General features: G+C 48.0%; 1 protein-coding gene across 1 annotated transcript in view; it reads right to left on the bottom strand.

The window, feature by feature from the left end:
• RNF17 (ring finger protein 17) overlaps positions 1–20,208 on the bottom strand; it is a 1,084,608-nt gene that overhangs the window by 897,176 nt on the left and 167,224 nt on the right. Inside the window, exon 5 of the mRNA XM_029603155.1 lies at positions 13,661–13,761. Coding sequence (XP_029459015.1) covers positions 13,661–13,761 — 101 coding nt within the window. The remainder of the gene's footprint in view (positions 1–13,660; positions 13,762–20,208) is intronic.

Raw genomic sequence — 20,208 nt, 5'->3', positions numbered from 1 at the left:
CCAAGCCCATGCTAACAGAACTAAATAACAAAGGGTAGCACCCAACCAAATTTCCAGACTACCACTTCGTCGCTGGCAAAACCAGACTGAATAACTGCTAAAAACTGCTCCATGAATCATGTCTGCAAAATAGGAGCTTCAACAATAAAAAACTTAAGCAGGTTCTGACCAAGCCAGTCTTTCGGTATCTGAAGAAAGGAGTGGGCCTCTGGACTGATCTGTGGTATTACAGGAATGAAAATTAGCAGGTAAGAACCAATTTTCATTTCCTGAACATACCCAGATCAGTCCAGAAAAGTGGGATGTACCCAAGCCACCCTACACTGGGCGGGAACCCGAAAGACCCGCACGAAGCACTCTCCCCGAAGGACGGTTCATCAGAAGCCTTAACGTCCAAATCGGTAATGTTTCGTAAAAGTGTGAATAGACGACCACACCGCCGCCCTACAGATCTTCTGATGCGACAGTAACTGACACTCTGCCCAGGAGGTAGCCTGAGCCCTAGTGGAATGAGCTCTGAGACCCAAAGGCACCTGACACCCTCGGGCTACGTATGCCGCGCAAATGGCTTCCTTAATCCACCGAGATATGGTTGCCTTTGATGCTTTGTCCCCCTTCTTTGGGCCAAAGAGAACGAACAAATGATCAGAATGACTGAAGTCGTTGGTATCCTACAGATAACGCAATAAGGCGTGCCGCACATCCAAAAGAGGAAGGTCTCTGTTCTGAGAAGACTCCCGGGACCAGTTAGGGAACCCCGGAAGCTCCACAGTTTGTTTGATGTGAAAGGCTGAAACCACCTTAGGGACAAAGGATGAACCGTACGTAACGATACCCGATCGTAAATCCGAAGAAAAGGATCCTGGCAAGACAGCACCTGCAACTCAGATCTGATGGGCCAAACAAATGGCCACCAAAAACACAGTTTTCAAAGTAGGATCTTTCAGGGAAACTCCACAAAGAGGCTCGAATGGAGCGCCACATAGAACTCTCAGGACTAAATTCAAACTCCAATCCTGACACACCGAACAGATGGGAGAGCGCAAATGTTTGACCTCCTTAAGAAACAGAGCAATATCCAAGATGCACTGCTAGCGAACAGCCATCAACGTTTCTACGCAAGGCACCTAGAGCTGCAACTTGTACACGAAGGGAATTGAACGCCAAGCCCTTAGCGAGGCCCTGTTGCAGAAAGTCAAACACCAGAGGAACGTGCACCGCTAAAGGGCCGCAGGAACGTTGATGACACCACGTCTCAAAAAGCTTCCAAACTCTCACATAGGCCATAGAGATGGCTGGATGTCTCGCCTGTAGGAGGGTGGAAATGACTTATTCTGAATAACCCCTCAAGCTTAAACGTCGCCTCTCAAAAGCCAAGCCGTGACAGAGAAGCAATCCTCCCGATCCGAAAATATGGGCCCCTGATAGAGCAGATGTGTTAGATGAGCCAGCTGAAGTGGAACCTCTAAAGCCAAGCATACCAAATCCGAGAACCAAGGACAACGTGGCCACTCCGGCACCACCAGAATCACCCTTTCCCGGTGCCGCTCTATGCGACAGAGAAGCCGACCTATGAGGGGCCAGGGCAGGAAGGCATACAGCAGAATCCCCGTGGGCCAAAGACACTCAAGAGTGTCTATGCCCACTGAGCCCTGTTCTCAGCGATGGCTGAAAAAACGAACTGTTCTTGCATTCGCCTGCGTTGCCATCAGATCCAGCTGAGGAGTTCCCCATCTGGCGCAAATGAGATTCCATACCTCAAGAGATAGTTCCATTCCCATGGGTCGAGTTGCTGATCGCTGATATAATCGGCTTGCACATTTCTGTACTCCAGCGACATGGGATGCAGCAATGCCCTCGAGATGGCGCTCCGCCCAGGCGAACAGAAGACGTGCATCCAGTGCTACGGCGGGACTTCGAGTCCCGCCTTGCCAGTTGAAGTACGCCACCGTTGTCGCATTGTCAGAGAAGACTCGCACCATTCTGCCCTGGATCCAGGGAAGAAACGCCCGCAGGGCCAGACATACAGCCCAGGTCTCGAGCCGGGTTATGGACCAGTATCTTTCCATCAACGACCAGAGCCCTTGGGCGGACCTGTCTGCACACACTGCCCCCCAACCTGAGAGGTTGGCATCAGTGAAGATTATCAGCCAATTCGGAGTATCCAAATCGACCCCCATTCCAGATTGTCCAGTGACAGACTGGCTCTGGATTCCGGACGTAGAGACATTGGTAGATGGAATTGCTCCGACACCGGGCTCCAGCGAATCAAAAGTGCACGCTGTAAAGGTTTTAAGTGAGCGAACGTCCAAGGAACCAAGTCCAAGGTTGAAGCCATGGAGCCCAGGACCTGGAAGATGATGCCACACTGTGGGATTGTTCCTTCGAAGAAGGGAATGAATTTGTTCCTGCAACTTCCCTATTCGGTCTGCCGCTAGAAACACTTTGCCCAGCAAGGTATCGAATTGTGCTCCCAGATAAATCAACTTCTAAGTGGGTTCCAAGTGACTCTTCTGCACATTGATTATCCAACCTAGGGTTCGCAATGTGAACATCGCCATGTGCACTGATCTCTTGCAGTCCTCCCGAAACTTTGCGCGTATCAACCAGTCATCCAGGTACGGGTGGACCAAGATTCCCTCCTGACGAAGGAAGGCCGTTACCACCACTATCACCTTGGTGAACGTGCAAGGAGCTGTTGCGAGACCAAATGGGAGAGCTCGAAATTGGAAGTGTTGTCCCAAGACCTTGAACCGCAGAAACCTCTGGTGATTCAGCGAGATTGGAATGTGTAAATACGCCTCTGTGAGGTCCAGAGAAGCGAGAAACTCCCCTTTTCGAACCGCAGCCATCACTGTCCTTAGGGTTTCCATACGAAAGCGAGGAAACCAAAGGCAACGGTTCACCTTCTGCAGATCGAGGATGGGCCGAAAACGTGCCTTCCTTCTTTGGGACCTCAAAGTACACTGAATACCGACTTCGTCCCTGTTGAGCCTCCAGAACTGGGATAATAGCTTTGAGCTCGAGAAGTCGCAGAGTCACTCGGACCGCCTCTCGCTTGACACTTGAGGCCACTCGGGACTCCACAAAAACCTCCCAGACAGGGTGCGAGAACTCCAGTGCATACCCGTCTTTGATCACTTCTAAGACCCAGCGGTCTGATATAATTTTTGCCCATTCCGTGTCAACGTTGGATAATCTGCCTCAGACAGCTTCGATGACGGAATGGGTGCTCGTGGCTTCATTGGGTGTTTTTATTACTTCCTGCACCAAGATGTCCCGAATCTCTTCCAGGCCAGTGTCCCCCTCAAAAGGACTGCTGGCGCCCCGAAGCAGGAGGAGCGGAGCAGAGTATCTACCCTCTCTGAAGCGGCGAGAGTCCCAAAACCTAGCTCAAGGAGGAAAGACTTTCTTAGAAGATCTTTTATCTTCCGGCTACCAATTGCCCCTGGATTCGGCAAGGAGCTTTACTAACGGATCCAGATCCTCCCCAAACAGGAGCTTGCCCTTAAAGTGTAGATTACAAAGCTGGGACTTGGAGGACAAATCCACTGCCCAATTTCGTAGCCAGAGGAGACGCCGCGCTGACACCAAGAACACCATTCCTCTCGCAGAGGTCCTCACCAGATCATACAAAGCATCTGCAACATAAGTGATGCCAGCTTCTAGTCGGGTGGACTGCAGAGCCCCACTGTCGCCCGTATGGCCCTGGCAGCCGACTCCTGGACCCAACACAGACAGGCCCTCTGAATGAGGCTAGCATAAACCGCCCGAAGGCTTAGCGCGGCAACCTCGAGTGCTCGTTTCAACTGGAGCTCCAGCTTGCGATCCTGCATTTCCTTAAGGGCAGCCGCCCCAGCAACCGGGATAGTGGTCTTTTTCGTGACTGCCGAGACTGCAGCGCCCACCTTTGGAATCTTCAGTAAATCCAAACAGACAATAACTGGTACAGTTTTGCCATAGCCCTGCCCACCTTCAAGCCGGAATCTCCCACTCCCGGGTCATTAGTTTGCGAACCTTCTTAGAGGAAAAGATGCTGTGGGACCCTTAATGCCGTCGAGGACTGGATTGACACCCTAGTTGTCAGAATCTTCTTGAGAAACCTTAAGTCCCAGAACTTCAAGAACGCTTGAACAGACGCACCACGCTGGGGTCATCCCCCTCCGCAGAAGGGTCATCGGCTCATCCAGATCATCAGTATCCACATCAGCCGGATCCAGCCGTGGATTCGGGTCTGCCGCCCCCTACTACCCCAGAAGCCGGTGTCGCCCCAGACCCCGGGATCGGATCTCATGTACCCTGGGGAGAATCCCCTGTGGGGTGAGCCTGATCAGAGAGGCGCTGACGAGGGTTCGTACCCCGACCTCTTTTCTCAGGCGGGTCCGAACCTGCCCCCAGGAGACCGGACCGCTTTACTGCTGAGCATTTCCTTGCCAGGAAAGCCTGGTGCATAAGGAGGACAAATTCTGGGGAAGACCCCTCCGAGTCCCCCTCCCCCACTGGAGAGTTCCCCCCAGTGAGGTTTTCCCTCACCGGGGCTAGAACAGGCGAAAAATTCTCTTCCTGCAAAGCCGAAGGAGACAGACGTTCCCTCCCCGAGGGAGGAGGCAAGAAGCCCTGAAGAGCCCTCTAACCCCAGGGAGCACGCTGCGCATAAGGAGGCCGCATCTAACGCCTGACCCACACGCGCGGCAGGCCTGCAATTCTGTTTTCGGTCCCATCCGCAGCAGCATGCAGATAGTCTGAAGTGAAATAGAAAAGGGTGCGAATAAAAAAAACAAATACTTGGAGCCGTGACTTGGAGAACATTTCAGTCAGGTAGGACCAGAAAAACAAACTTTTCGTGCTGCGGGCTAAGAGACTACCGGCTGAGAAAAAAAATGCACGCAGCCGTGCCACGGGAAAGGAGCCTGTCTATAGTGAAATTGCAAGACCCCCAGCAGAGAAGCGGCGAGTAAACGAGGCACACAGAGAAAAAAAAAACACTCATCCTTGCCCTCAGAAAACGACCCGGAGCCCCGGGAGCTGAGGGGAACACCACTGACAGCTTCCCTGGCCGGCCTTAAAAGACCCAGTCCCTCCTGCACCTCAGCAATGAAGATTGTCAGTCAGCTGCAGTGAAAACAGCTTTTTTTTTTTTTTTTTTTAAATTAAACTGTACCAAGACACAGAGAAAAACTGTTGCAGGAGACAGCTGTAGCAGAGAAGGTGGTGAGTAGCCAGGAGCCCCTGGCCAGACACCGAAATGTGGCGGGCAAAACCCTGACAGGAATATCCAATTCCCGGACACTTGGCTTCTACTGAGGGATGGCCCACAAAGGCACCTAACACCTCAGGAAGCGACCGTAAACCAAAAAATTAAATTCAAAATAACTAAATAAAAAATATAACTAAAGACTGCAGGTGTGCATCTGTACCACCCGCTGGAGTCAGAAATACTGATTGACTGCAGGTGGCACTCTCGTTATGTAGCAGTGCCCAAAGTTCTAACTGTTCTCCGACTGCACCTGCTGGTAGGGATACACAACCTACTTTTCTGGACTGATCTGGGTATATTCAGGAACTCACAGTACCTTGCCCAAAGCCTATTGTTGAGATTACTACCTGATAATCTCCTTTTCCTTAGTGTAGACAGATGGACTCAGAACGAATGGGATAGTATCCGCGTGCTAGCAGTTGGAGACGGATCTGACGTCAGCACGGGGGTATATATATCCCCACAGGAAGCGTAGCAACTCAGTAATCTTCCTTGCAAAAGCTGTTATGGATGTGTGTACTGACGCTCAGTGAAAAGTGAAAACAGGATTCCCCTGACCGATTGATAGTAGCTGGAGACCGCCAGCATTCCCAACCGGAAGGCGTTGACACCAGGCAGAGTATACACTCTTATGGAACAGAAGACATGGCTTACCTTGAATCGGTGAAACCCATGTACACAGGCAGCTGGGCGGGATGCTGAGTCCATCTGTCTACACTAAGGAAAAGGAGATTATCAGGTAGTAATCTCAACATTTCCTGGCGTGTAGCCAGATGGACTCAGAACGAATGGGATGTACAAAAGCTTTACTCCCAGCCTGGGCGGGAGGCTGCCTGAGGACCATGTAGTACCGCCCTCACAAATGCAGAGTCCTCCCTGGCCTGGACATCCAGACGGTAGAATCTGGAGAAGGTATGGAGGGAGGACCACGTCGCCGCTTTACAGATTTCTGCAGGTGACAGCATCCTGGATTCAGCCCAAGATGTTGCTTGTGCTCTGGTAGAATGAGCCTTGACTTGTAGAGGCGGAGACTTCCTGGCTTCTACGTAAGCTGCTCTGATAACTTCTTTAATCCAGCGGGTGATGGTGGGCCGCGAGGCCGCTTCACCTTGCTTCTTCCCGCTGTGCAGGACGAACAGATGGTCCGTCCTTCATAGTAGTTGTGTCACTTCCAGATATCTGGGCAGGAATCTGCCAATGTCGAGATGGCGCAATAAACGCCCTTCTTCAGATTTCTGCAAACCCGCCGTGGTAGGCAAGGATACGGTTTGGTTAAGATGAAACTGTGAAACCACTTTCGGTAGAAAGGAGGGGACCATCCGAAGATGGATAGCCTCCGGAGTGATTCTGAGAAATGGACCACGGCAGGACAGTGCTTGTAGCTCAGATACGGTGGGCTGAACATACAGCCAGCAAGAACACCATCTTCAAGGTTAGAGAATGGAGAGACAGGCCCCGAAGGGGTCTGAAGGTGGATTATTATTATTATTATTATTTTTATATACCGACATTCATCTCAATTGAGATATCACACCGGTTTACATTCAGGTACTGTAGGTATTTCTCTATCCCAGAGGGCTTACAATCTAAGTTGTTTTTTTTGTACCTGATGCAATGTAGGGTAAAGTGACTTGCCCAGGGTCACAAGAAGTGACAGCGGGACTTGAACCTTGGTCTCCTGGTTCATAGTCCACTGCTCTAACCACTAGGCTATTCCTCCTCCCCCAGTGATTAAGAGGAAGTCTGCGATCCCGCGAGGAAATCCAAAACAAGGTTGAGGTTCCTCAAAGGCACAGGCCACTTCAGTGGCGGAAGAATATGCTTGACTCCTTGCAGGAAGCGAGAAACATCTGGGTGCTTGGCGATGGTCTTGCCATCCCTCCTGGGACCATAGCAAGACAGCGCAGCCACCTGAACCTTGAAGGAGCTGAGGGAGAGACCCTTCTGAAGTCCATCCTGCAGGAAATCCAACACAATAGGGATTGTGGTCACATGTGGACTGGTGCCGTGAGTGTCGCACCATGCTTCGAATACTCTCCAGATGCGAACGTAGGGGAGGGATGTGGAAAACTTGCGAGCTCGGAGGAGTGTATCAATCATGGGCTCCGAGTAACCTCTTTTCTTCAGTCTAGCCCTCTCAATGGCCAGACCGTAAGAGAGAATTGAGCTGGATCCTCGTGGAGGATGGGACCTTGACGTAGAAGGTCCCGGAGAGGAGGCAGGGGAAGAGGCTCCCCTGCCAGTAGTCTTCTCATGTCTGCGTACCAGGGTCTTCTTGGCCAGTCTGGTGCCACTAGAAGAACTAAGCCCCGGTGTTTCTGAATCTTGTGGATGATGGCGCCCAGCAGCGGCCATGGAGGAAAGGTGTATAGCAGAGTCCCTGGAGGCCACGGCTGGACCAGGGCATCGATTCCGTGTGAGAACGGGTCGCGCTTGCGGCTGAAGTATCTGGCTACTTGAGCATTGGACTTGTCCGCCAGTAAATCCATGTCCGGAATCCCCCAGTGATCCACAATCATCTGGAAGGCTGTGGGTGACAGCTGCCACTCTCCCGGATTTAGGCTTTCTCTGCTGAGGAAGTCTGCTGTGGTATTGTCCTTCCCGGCAATGTGGACGGCGGAGATGTCCTGAAGATTCGCCTCTGCCCAAGCCATCAGTGGGGCGATCTCCAGAGATACTTGTCTGCTTCTGGTTCCGCCCTGACGTATGCCACCGTGATGTATGCCACCGTGGTGGCGTTGTCGGACATCACTCTGACTGCTCTGTTCCTCAGTCTGTGAGCAAATCGAAGGCATGTCAATCGGACTGCCCGGGCCTCTAGACGGTTGATGTTCCATGCTGACTCCTCTCTGTTCCACCGCCCTTGTGCGGTGAGTTCTTCGCAGTGTGCTCCCCAGCCGCTCAGGCTGGCATCCGTGGTGAGCAAGGTCCACGTGGGTGAGGACATCTTCGACCCCCTGCTCATGTGGTTGGACTGCAACCACAACCGCAACTGGGTCCGCACCCCGGCTGGCAGAGGAAGGTGCGTGGAATAGTTCCGTAGACGGGGGCTCCAGTGAGAGAGCAGGGAGTATTGTAGAGGTCTCATATGGGCCCTCGCCCAAGGCATCACTTCCAGGGTGGATGCCATGAGACCCAGAACCTGCAGATAATCCCAGGCTGTGGACCGACTGGCTCCCAAATACTGGATACGCTGCTGAAGTTTCAACCTTCTCTTGGTAGTGAGACTGACTGTGTCTGTCCGGGTGTCGAACCGTACTCCTAGGTATTCCAGGGACTGGGAAGGCTGTAGGCAGCTCTTACTGAGGTTGATTACCCAGCCCAAGCTTTCCAGAAGGGCGATTACTCTGTCGGTCGTCCGAAGGCTCTCCTCTCGAGATTTCGCCCTGATCAGCCAATCGTCCAGGTAAGGATGGACCAGAATTCCTTCCCTCCTGAGCGCCGCTGCTATCACTACGACCACCTTGGTGAATGTCCGTGGTGACGTGGCCAACCCGAAGGGCAGAGCCCGGAATTGGAAATGGCGTCCCAGAACCTTGAAGCGTAGGTAGCGCTGATGATCCGGATGGATTGGGATATGCAGATATGCCTCTGATAGGTCTAATGCCTTCCGGCAAGCCTTCCCGGAATTGCAGGATCACTTCGACACAGGACAAAGATCAAAATAGCGCAATATAAAGTCTACCGCTAACTTAGTACCCTCAGGAACATCAGGACCTTATTACTTGTTTTAAAGTAACTCTACACATTCTCTGTTCAATACTATGTTTATTGTTTAATGTAACGCCCCCCGGCGACAGTTGTGTTAAATGGAAACCGACTTGATTTGATATATATATATATATATATATATATATATATATATATATATATATCAAGAAAGTCGGTATATAAAAACCCTAAATAAATAAATAAATAATGCCGTGAGGAATTCTCCTGGCTGTACTGCAGCCTTGACGGAGCGCAGAGTCTCCATGCGAAACCTCGGTACCCGCAAGTATCGATTGACCGACTTGAGGTCCATCACAGGCCGAAGGGTGCCCCCTTTCTTGTGTACCATGAAACAAATGGAATAGTGTTCAGAATTCACTTCCCAGGCAGGTACTGGGATGATGGCTTTCAAGGACAGGAGCCTCGCCAGGGTAGCTTCCAATGCTGCCTTCTTGTGTGTGGGACAGGAAGATTCCACAAACTTGTCCGGAGGGAGATGATGAAAGTCCAAATAATATCCCTCCCGGATAATGGCAGGGACCCACTGGTCCGACGTAATCTCGACCCATTTGGAGTAGAAGAGGGTTAACCTGCCCCCTATGGCTCCGTCCCCCAGATGAATCGGCGGATTCTCATTGGGAGGCGCTGCCGGGACCCGAGCCCGGGCCCGCTCCCCTCTTGTGCTGCTTGGTCCGAAAGGACTGATTCCGGGCCTGAGGACGTGGTGCCTGGTAGCGACCCCTGTAAGGAACAAAGCGTTGCGAACTCCTGCCCCTGGAGGGCCTTGGAAAGGCGTGCTGGCCCCTTCTGAACCGATCTTCCGGCAGTCTGGGCACTGGAGAGGCACCCCATGTACTGGCCAGCTTATCAAGGTCGCTGCCAAATAGGAAAGAGCCCTTAAAGGGCAATCTGGTGAGGCATGTCTTGGAAGGTGCATCAGCTGACCATCTCCGGATCCAGAGCTGCCTCCTGGCAGCTACGGAAGATGAAATCCCCTTAGCTGTTGTACGGACCAGGTCAGATGCAGCATCCCTAAGGAACGAAAGAGCTGACTCCATGTCTGCCGCTGGAGCGTTGTTTCTAACCTGTGACAAACAGGCACGCGTCACCACTGTGCAGCAGGTTGCGATCCGCAAAGATAGAGCTGCCACCTCAAAGGTCTGTTTCAGAATGGCGTCCAGTCGCCGGTCATGAGGCTCCCTGAGGGCCGTTCCCCCTTCAACCGGAATGGTAGTGCGCTTGACCACAGCGCTAATCAAGGCGTCCACCTGAGGGCACGCCAGGAGGTCCTGGATAGCTGGCGCCAATGGGTACATGCTCGTCAGAGCCCTGCCCCCTTTGAAGGAAGCCACTGGTGCCGCCCATTCTAAATCTATCAGTTGTTGTGCCACTTGTAAGAATGGAAAATGGCGGGCTGTAGGATGAAGACCTTCCAACAGGGGATTCTGCGCGGAGGGTACCGAAGCGCTGAGACCTGTAATATCCAATTCCGCCAGACACAGACACCAGGTCGGAGAGATCCTCTTTAGGGAAGAACTGCCTCATGGTTCTATATGGCTCAATTCCTGGGGGAAGGTCCCCCTCGTCCGGGAGTTCGGACTCGTCCGGTGAGACCTCCTGGTCTGACTGATCCAGACTGTCCAGTGGCGGAGGGTCCCGCTCACGATAAGGGCGTGAGGGTCCAGGAACAGGATCCGCAGGAGTCGCCACCGCAGCAGCAGCCGCAGCAGCCGCCGCAGTCGCAGCCACCGCAGGAACCACAGGAACCGCAGGGCCTGGACGGGAAGCCGTTTGCATCTGTACGAAGGCATGAATCCCCTTAAAGAGATCCACCCAGGAAATTGAAGCAGCCTCTAATCGCCGGGGTACAAGATCCCCCGGGATTCCTGATTGGTCGAGACTGCCCCCTAAATCCGGGGTAGCCCCTGGGGAACTGTCAACAAATCGTGGCTGAGACCGGTCCTGGCCTGAGGGTCCCACGGCCTCCTCACATTGGGCACATAGGGAGTCTGGCTCTTCACTGTGCGTGGCTCTAAGCTGGCATGCAGAGCAGAGGCCAAGGGCTTTAATGCCTGAGGCAGGCGGCGCCGTCGCTGAAGATGCTGCTGCGTTCTGATCCATTGAAAAATATGCGCTGAATGTTTAATACAACAGGCGCGCAATAATAACAATATGCGGCAGCAATAGGCGCTTAATACAACAGGCGCACAATAATAATAATATGCGGAAGCAATAGGAGCTTAATACAACAGGCGCACAATAATAATAATATGCGGCAGCAACAGGCGCTTAATACAACAGGCGCACAATAATAACCCTATGCGGCAGCAATAGGCGCTCACTACAATAGGTGCACAATAATAATAATATGCAGCAGCAATATGCGCAATATGTTCTTAGCAATAGGCGGCCAAGAAAACAGCCCAATTGTATGCAATATGCACTCAGCAATATGCAGTTAGCAATACACGCACTATGGCGTTCAATAGGCTCTCAGCAATAAGCGGTCAGCAATACACGCTCAATAGTATTCAATAGGCTCTCAGCAATAAGCGGTTAGCAATATACGCTCAATAGTATTCAATAGGCTCTCAGCAATATGCGGTTAGCAATATACGCTCAATGGCATTCAATAGGCTTTCAGCAGTAAGCGGTTAGCAATACACGCTCAATAGTATTCAATAGGCTCTCAGCAATAAGCGGTTAGCAATATACGCTCAATAGTATTCAATAGGCTCTCAGCAATATGCGGTTAGCAATATACGCTCAATGGCATTCAATAGGCTTTCAGCAGTAAGCGGTTAGCAATATACGCTCAATAGTATTCAATAGGATCTCAGCAATATGCGGTTAGCGATATACGCTCAATAGCATTCAATAGGCTTTTAGCAGTAAGCGGTTAGCAATACTTGCTCAGTGGCATTCAATATGCTCTCAGCAACAATAAGGCAATATACGCACAAGGAGGAAGAAACCTGCGCCTATTACCGGCGCCCTACCTGAACGAGGCCCACAAAATGGCGCCCTCCTTGGCGTGCCACGCCGCCGATCCTCTGTTCCTTCGGAGACCCAAAACACGAGATGTACGCCTCACCTGAACCTCGGCGCTTCTCGGCTGGAACCCAGGCAGTCTCCGGCTGCGGGGAGAGCGGGCAAATACCTTCACCACCGCGTTTGAGGATATGCACCCGCTGCCTCGTCCACGCCGGGACCGAGGCGCCTCGTAAGCCTCACCCGAACCTCGCCCGGGGGCTGTGTCCCTGCCGCGATTCGGCCCCTGGACCGAGGACTTAACCTCCGGGGGGATCACGGGAATCACCCCGGGCAGCTCAACTGGGGGAGTGACCTTCGGGTATCACCGCAGGAGCGCAGGGCTCGATAGTTTTGCAGAAAGTAGAAAGTAGAATCTAGAATTATAAGAAAAGAGAAAAATTAAAGTAGTCTTGGAAAGCACGCTCGACTAGCGTGCAGGCACTCCAAACTGCTTTGGAGACGGAAATTACTGAGTTGCTACACTTCCTGTGGGGATATATATACACCCCCGTGCTGACGTCAGATCCGTCTCCAACTGCTAGCACGCGGATACTATCCCATTCATTCTGAGTCCATCTGGCTACACGCCAGGAAAAGTATTTTTTTTGTCCAGCTCTTCAAAGATTGCTGATGTCAACATAAACTGAGGCAAGAGTGGCTACCTCTTCCTGGGAACTGAGAGGTGAACCAGCAATACCTGGACTCCTGGAGACTGGTGCTGTTCCCAGGCCAGAGGATAAGCTCTCCTCTCCACAGGACTGGTTCAGGAAGGGGTGGGAGAGTTGTTAGCTACAGTCAGACTGTTCCCACTCCCAGCACCACACACAGAGACCAATTCCAGTGAATCTCTGCCTTCAACAGATGCCAGACATTGGAGTTCCTTGATGCCAGAAGAGAAAAAGTGGAACCTAATGCTTTATTTGAATGGGAAGAGGCAAGTGATGGCTTGTTTCTGGTCCTTACCAATGCATCACTGGTATCTGGTGCATCTCTGTCTCGATGTCAATGGGTCAAGTCTTTCAGTGCCCAAAATGCTTATCCATCAGCTCCAGATGGGACTATCTTTTGGATGTCATGGTCACACACCAGTGACACCTCAGGAAGTCATATGATGCCCCCAGGTACAGGATACATCAATCATAGGAATTTGACAGACCTAATCCTGGTGCATAGGGGCAACACGAGTTGCTGGTTTGCTTATCTATGGGTTGCCAGAAAAGCAGGTAAGCAACGACAAACTAGACTACCGCAAAATGGTCAATAGCCATCAGTACACAAAGGTGCACCAATCAAGTACAGGAACAAAATGAAAACAAGAAACAAGACTGCGGGACCCCATGACAAATAAACCTTCAAATCTCACCTGAGAAAAATTTCCACTGGAAGCAGGAGAGAAGGGAACCATGACCAGTGGGCTCACGGAAAAGAAGAGAGTGAAAGCCTCCGCATGGACACATGGTATACCAGGTATGTCTAATGAGGCACAAAGTTCTAGAAAGACAAAATTTCTGGGCTGGATTCCATCAGATTTCATCCAAATGTGAGGACTGCTATCCTGCTTGTCCTTGGAGAATTGAAGCTGAACAAAATTTCACATTAATCTAATGGTTCAATATAAAGAAAAACAATTTTTTAAATATAAATAAGAAAAGCAATTACCTTAAATGCAGGGCACTAATAAGACGGGAAAACTCCTTCTGCAAAGTACTTTTAAGTGTATCTTCCTTCTGCTTCATTTCTGAGTCCAAATTTTCTATTGCCTATGTTTACATTTTACACACAAAATAAGAAAGAAAATTAAGTTTAAATTTTTCAAAATATTTCCACCTAGAACAGGAAGGAAAGAATATTACACACTTATTTAAAAAAAAAAAAAATTGGTGTGATCTACAAGTACAGGAATAGGCATCACTGCCTGTTGAGTACCCAGAATTGGTTACCCACATTACTACTCAAAAGAAAAACAAGAAAACCTTGCTGTTCTGCTCACCAATTCATCAACTCTTATACCACCTTCTATTGTTTAAATTATTTTATTTCAAGTTTATAACTATAAATAATTTCACCATCTTTTCATATGTTTACATTAAACACTCACACATCATTCACACCATTCCTGTAAACCCCTACACTCCCCTAGACCTCCATTAAAAAAACACCCATATATTTGCACAATGTAAAACCACCCTCACTTATCTCATACCCAAAAATATTTCACTTATACACATTACTAACCAATTCATACAAACTAACATTGTTGTTGGTAAAGTGTCATGTTTAGTGCTGCAAAAGTATGGAATACAAAAGAGGAACAAAAAATCAATAGGCACAAACGTTAGTAGAACCCCACCCTTAAAAGGGCTTACATTTAACGTTCATTCTGTATATAACAAACTTAAAAAATCATTCTAATTAAGGGTAAAACTCATATTTGCCTATTTGCACTAAATAGTCATCTCTTTTCAAAAACAAAGAAAAAGGAAATGCAATAGGTACTCAGTACTAGTGACGGTCACTACACTGAGGGCCTGGTGTCACAAGATGCTCACTGACACTCTACAATGCCCCATTCAGAAGCCCAACAACTGACAGTGTGACAGCACCGGATGGCACCTCACATGGGTAACAGGCAATGGGTCAGTGTAGATTTCCACCGGTACTCTGAGACATGAATATGCATGGGCATCAGATATCGGGACATGGCACCATCTGTGCTTCAGCAATGTTGATTGCCCATTATCTGGCTTTCACACTCCTCCCTGAAGACCTCCCTGCAAGAGCATGCTGGCAAGCAGGAAGAGAGGCTACATCATCCAGGGCATCAAAGATGATTAATTTGGGCCTAAGGAGACTAATATGGTTCCCCCAAGAATGATTTATTGAACTTTATATACCACCTGTACTAAATTATCCAAGTGATGGTACAATAAAAGAAAACACCAAAAAATGGATACTTAAATGTGTGTGTGGGGGGGGGGAGGGGGAGGGGGGATGAGCTCTCCCTCCATGGGAACATTTCTTCTCCAGTACCCCTGCAGTCTTGTGCAGGACAAGAAAGGGGAGGAATCAATCCTGAAGCCTTCACTGTCTGGGCTTCCACCAAATGCCTAGCAGTCAAACTCATGGAACTCCTACCTGGATGAGAACTCAGACGAGTCTCTAGTCTACAGGCCTAACCTGACCACACAAGAACCCTGCGAACTGCAGATCCCATGAGGTAACAGACAAAAGCAAGAAACACACGAAGTTTGGGGGAAAGAATAAAACTGAAAGCTGCTAGGCAGCATAATTTGTACGTGTAAAGCAAAACTTTGATCAGATAGTACTGGGTACTAGGCCCACACACCATGCAGTTGACAGAAAAGTATTAAAACAAGAAAAACATGAACACAAAAATACCTAAACCTACATGAAGGAGAAAAAACCCCACAGAGCCTTATGAGAAAAAACAGCTTCTGCAGCTCCAGAAACTTTTACTGCAGTAACTGTGAGAGAGAGCAAAGAAACATGACTTACAGGCATGGTGGATAAAACGAGATTGAGGGCCCTGCCTAGGAGGCAGGGAAGTGACTAAGGCTGTACATGCTCAGTAGAGAAAGCAAAATTGCTTACCTTGTAATAGGTGTTATCCCAGGACAGCAGAATGTAGTCCTCACATTTATTTAACACTTTTCTATACCAACCTTCATGAAAAATTTCATATCAGATCGGTTTACATGTAACAAAGGGTATAACTTAAACAAGAACAATTCACTAGAAGCAGAAGTTACATATAACAAGGGTAGATAACTTGGAGGCTAGTCAGAGGTAAAGGACAGTGTAACTGAAAAGAACTAGAAAAGGCAATGAAACAAAAGAAACGGCGGCTTAATTATAATATCTAAACATGGCGGGGCGTTAGCCGGTAAAGCAGATAAACATATGGGTGACATCAGTAACGGAGCCCTAGTGCGGGAAAAACTTCTGTCAAAGTTTCTAGAAACTTTTGACTGGCCCTGTGAGGCCACTGAGCATGCCCAGCATGCCATGATATTCTCTGCCACAGGGGTCTCACACTTCAGTCTTCGTTTTTCCACGCCGCTGGTTAGCAGCATGGACACCGGAGCCCCCTGAGATTATCTCAGTTTCTGACTAAAAACAGTCATTTTTTCCTAAATTCTCCCTCACGGGATCTCACTTCTCTCACCTCACCGGCTGGTGAAGTAATTCAGCGTTACTTTTCAAAAAACGCTGCTCTCTTTTTTCAGACAGACTGCCTTCGGTGATACCATGGCATCGGGTTTTAAAAAATGCCCGACTTGTAACCGAACAATGTGGGTTACAGATCCGCACTTAGAGTGTGTTCGATGTCTGGGTGATCAACATGATATCTCCGCTTGCCAGCAATGCCAAGAGATGACACCCAAAGGAAGAAAACTGCGCCAGGAGAAAATTCAACAGCTCTTCAGTCTGCAGTTGATTCCCTCTCCATCCACTTCATCGAAGTCCTCACCGGTAGGAGCTTCTAAAAAAGTTCTATTAAAAAAGCACCGATCGGATGGTTCGGAAGACAAATCCTCCCCAACGCCATCGACATCATTGATTCACTCATCTGCAGAGGTAAGGCCTAGACATAAGCACAGTCATCGGCATGCCTTGGCATCACCGTCCTGGGTCCAAGACTTTACTTACTGAGAATGTTTGCTCTTAACATTGCCTTTTCCTGCTATTTGTGAAGCTGAGATCATCTGGAGATTAAGATCATCTCAGAGGCGTAGCCACAGGTGGGACTGGGTTGGCAGCTGCCCATCCAGTTTTTGGACCCAGGCCCACCCAACTGGAACCAAAAGTGGAGTACCGGACCTGCAAGGCCGTCGAGGGATCCCATCTCCATGCGGCAAAGAGAAGGACCCAGAGCCGGCACGCCATTCCATGCATGGCCCACATGGGGGGAGCGATCCTGAGGCCGTATGGCCCACGGATCTTCCTTTTTTTTTGGGGGGGGGGGGGGGGGGGAGAGCAGAAGCGCCGCACACAGCTTCCGCTTCCTCCCCCTCCCCCCAAGCAGAAGATCGGTAGAACATATATAATGACATATAGAAAGACATGGTTTAATGGAACAAAGTCAGCATGGCTTTACCCAGGGGAAGTCTTGCCTCACAAATCTGCTTCACTTTTTTGAAGGAGTTAATAAACATGTGGATAAAGGTGAACCGGTAGATGTAGTATACTTGGATTTTCAGAAGGCGTTTGACAAAGTTCCTCATGAGAGGCTTCTAGGAAAAGTAAAAAGTCATGGGATAGGTGGCGATGTCCTTTCGTGGATTGCAAACTGGCTAAAAGTCAGGAAATAGAGAGTAGGATTAAATGGACAATTTTCTCAGTGGAAGGGAGTGGACAGTGGAGTGCCTCAGGGATCTGTATTGGGACCCTTACTTTTCAATATATTTATAAATGATCTGGAAAGAAATACGATGAGTGAGATAATCAAATTTGCAGATGACACAAAATTGTTCAGAGTAGTTAAATTACAAGCAGATTGTGATAAATTGCAGGAAGAACTTGTGAGACTGGAAAATTGGGCATCAAAATGGCAGATGAAATTTAATGTGGATAAGTGCAAGGTGATGCATATAGGGAAAAATAACCCATTCTATAATTACACAATGTTGGCTTCCATATTAGGTGCTACAACCCAAGAAAGATCTAGGCGTCTTCGTGGATAACACATTGAAATCGGTTCAGTGTGCTGCGGCAGTCAAAAAAGCAAACAGAATGTTGGGAATTATTAGAAAGGGAATGGAGAATAAAACGGAAAAAGTCATAATGCCTCTATCGCTCCATGGTGAGACCGCACCTTGAATACTGTGTACAATTCTGGTCGCCGCATCTCAAAAAAGATATAATTGCGATGGAGAAGGTACAGAGAAGGGCTACCAAAATGATAAGGGGAATGAAACAGCTCCCCTATGAGGAAAGACTAAAGAGGTTAGGACTTTTCAGCTTGGAGACGAGACGGCTGAGGGGGGATATGATAGAGATGTTTAAAATTATGAGAGGTCTAGAACGGGTGGTTGTAAATCGGTTATTTACTCTTTCGGATAATAGAAAGACTAGGGGGCACTCCATGAAGTCAGCATGGGGCACATTTAAAACTAATCGGAGAAGGTTCTTTTTTACTCAACGCACAATTAAACTCTGGAATTTGTTGCCAGAGAATGTGGTTAGTGCAGTTAGTATAGCTGTGTTTAAAAAAGGATTGGATAAGTTCTTGGAGGAGAAGTCCATTACCTGCTATTAAGTTCACTTAGAGAATAGCCACTGCCATTAGCAATGGTAACATGGAATAGACTTAGTTTTTGGGTACTTGCCAGGTTCTTATGGCCTGGATTGGCCACTGTTGGAAACAGGATGCTGGGCTTGATGGACCCTTGGTCTGACCTAGTATGGCATTTTCTTATGTTCTTAAGATAGCAGGAGGCCGGTGGCAGCAGGAGAAGCCAACTGATCTTCCTGCTTGGAAGAGAGAGGAAGCGGAAGCTGTGCGCGGGCTTGAATGTGTATGTGTGGGTGAGAATGGAAGCTTGAATGTATGTATGTGTGGGTGAGAATGGGAGCTTGAATGTGCGTATATATGGGTGAGAATGGGAGCCTGGGTTTGTGTGTGTGGGTGAGAATGGGAGCTTGAATATGCATATGTTTGAGAATTGGAGCCTGGAAGCTTGAATATGTGGGTGAGAATGGAAGCTTAAATATGTGGGTAAGAATGGGACCTTGAATGTGTGAGAATAGAAGCATCGGTTTGTGGGTGAGAATGGGAGTCTGGATGTGCGTCTGTGTGTGCATAAGAATGTAATGGTATTTGCTACAGAAAGTAATTGGAAATAAGTTTTACTGATAAAATGGTATATACTTTATTGAATCTAACGTTTATAATTTATGACAATATCTATAATTTAATTTTAATAGAGACAGGAGACCTCAGTATTGGCAAGAAATCTGAATTTTCAGAAACTTATTGGCCAATTGTTACAATCATTGGTCTTCCTCTCTAATTTTGATTTTTAATTTTAATAAAATATCTTGAAAACAATATGTGTCTAGATAATTCTTGTGACAGTGCTAATGGATCTTACTATCATTGCAACTACTGATCACTCCAATTGTGTATTTTAAACCATGTCCATTGTGATTTTTATCACCAGTTTTTCACAGGTTAATCTCACTTGAAAAAAAGGAGAAAATTATTTAGCTTTTTATGGCTTCTTAATTGTTGCTTTGTTGCAAAATATCCTTATAATAATATTGCAATATTCTTGAAACAATCTTGAAACAATGTTTAACACCGTTGCAACTGAATTAACTTGACTAGATTTTTCACAAGTTGATCGCAATGGAAAAAGGAGAAGTGTTTTACTTTTTATAACTTCTTAATTGTAACCTTGTAACAAGATGTCCTTTTGAAATTGTTACAATATTCTTAAGCGCCGTAACAACTGAATTTACTTAGCTGACTCCATAGATTGTGACACATCCAGACTTGCTTGGCTGGCTGTGCAACAACTCAAACTCTGCAGCAAAACATACTCAAACTTTGTAATACTATTTCAGTCCTTCATTATTCAAACATGGGACAGATGGTATGTATCACACCGTCTCAAATTCATTTTAATGACAGTCCCGACAATTTTAGAAACGGCAGAACACTTATATTTGTGGTTGACCGCCTTTACTATGAATTTTTACCATTCTGCCGTGCCTCTTCTTGAGGGCGGCCAGCGATACCCTGCTGTGCTCCTTGGAGGCGGATACGGCCTGCACGATCAGCTCCGAAACGCTGGGGCCCGAGGACTTGGACATGGTTTAAAATACACAATTGGAGTGATCAATAGTTGCAATTATATTAAGATCCATTAGCACCGTCACAAGAATTATCTAGACACACATATTGTTTTCAAGATATTTTATTAAAATTAAAAATCAGAGTGCAGAGTTAGTTAAGCAAGGTATTTAAGACATTTTTATTAAAATTAAAAATCAAAATTAGAAGTCGACCAATGATTGGCCAATAAGAAGTTTCTGAAAATTCAGATTTCTTGCCAATACTGAGGTCTCCTGTCTATTATAAAAATTTAATTATATACATTGTCATAAATTATAAAAGTTATAGATTCAATAAAGTATATACCATTTTATCAGTAAAACTTATTTCCAATTACTTTCTGTAG

Source organism: Rhinatrema bivittatum, chromosome 5 (assembly GCF_901001135.1).
Source record: "Rhinatrema bivittatum chromosome 5, aRhiBiv1.1, whole genome shotgun sequence".
Taxonomy (NCBI): domain Eukaryota; kingdom Metazoa; phylum Chordata; class Amphibia; order Gymnophiona; family Rhinatrematidae; genus Rhinatrema; species Rhinatrema bivittatum.
Note: the sequence above shows the minus strand (reverse complement) of the source record. Positions and strands in the feature narration are given on the sequence as shown.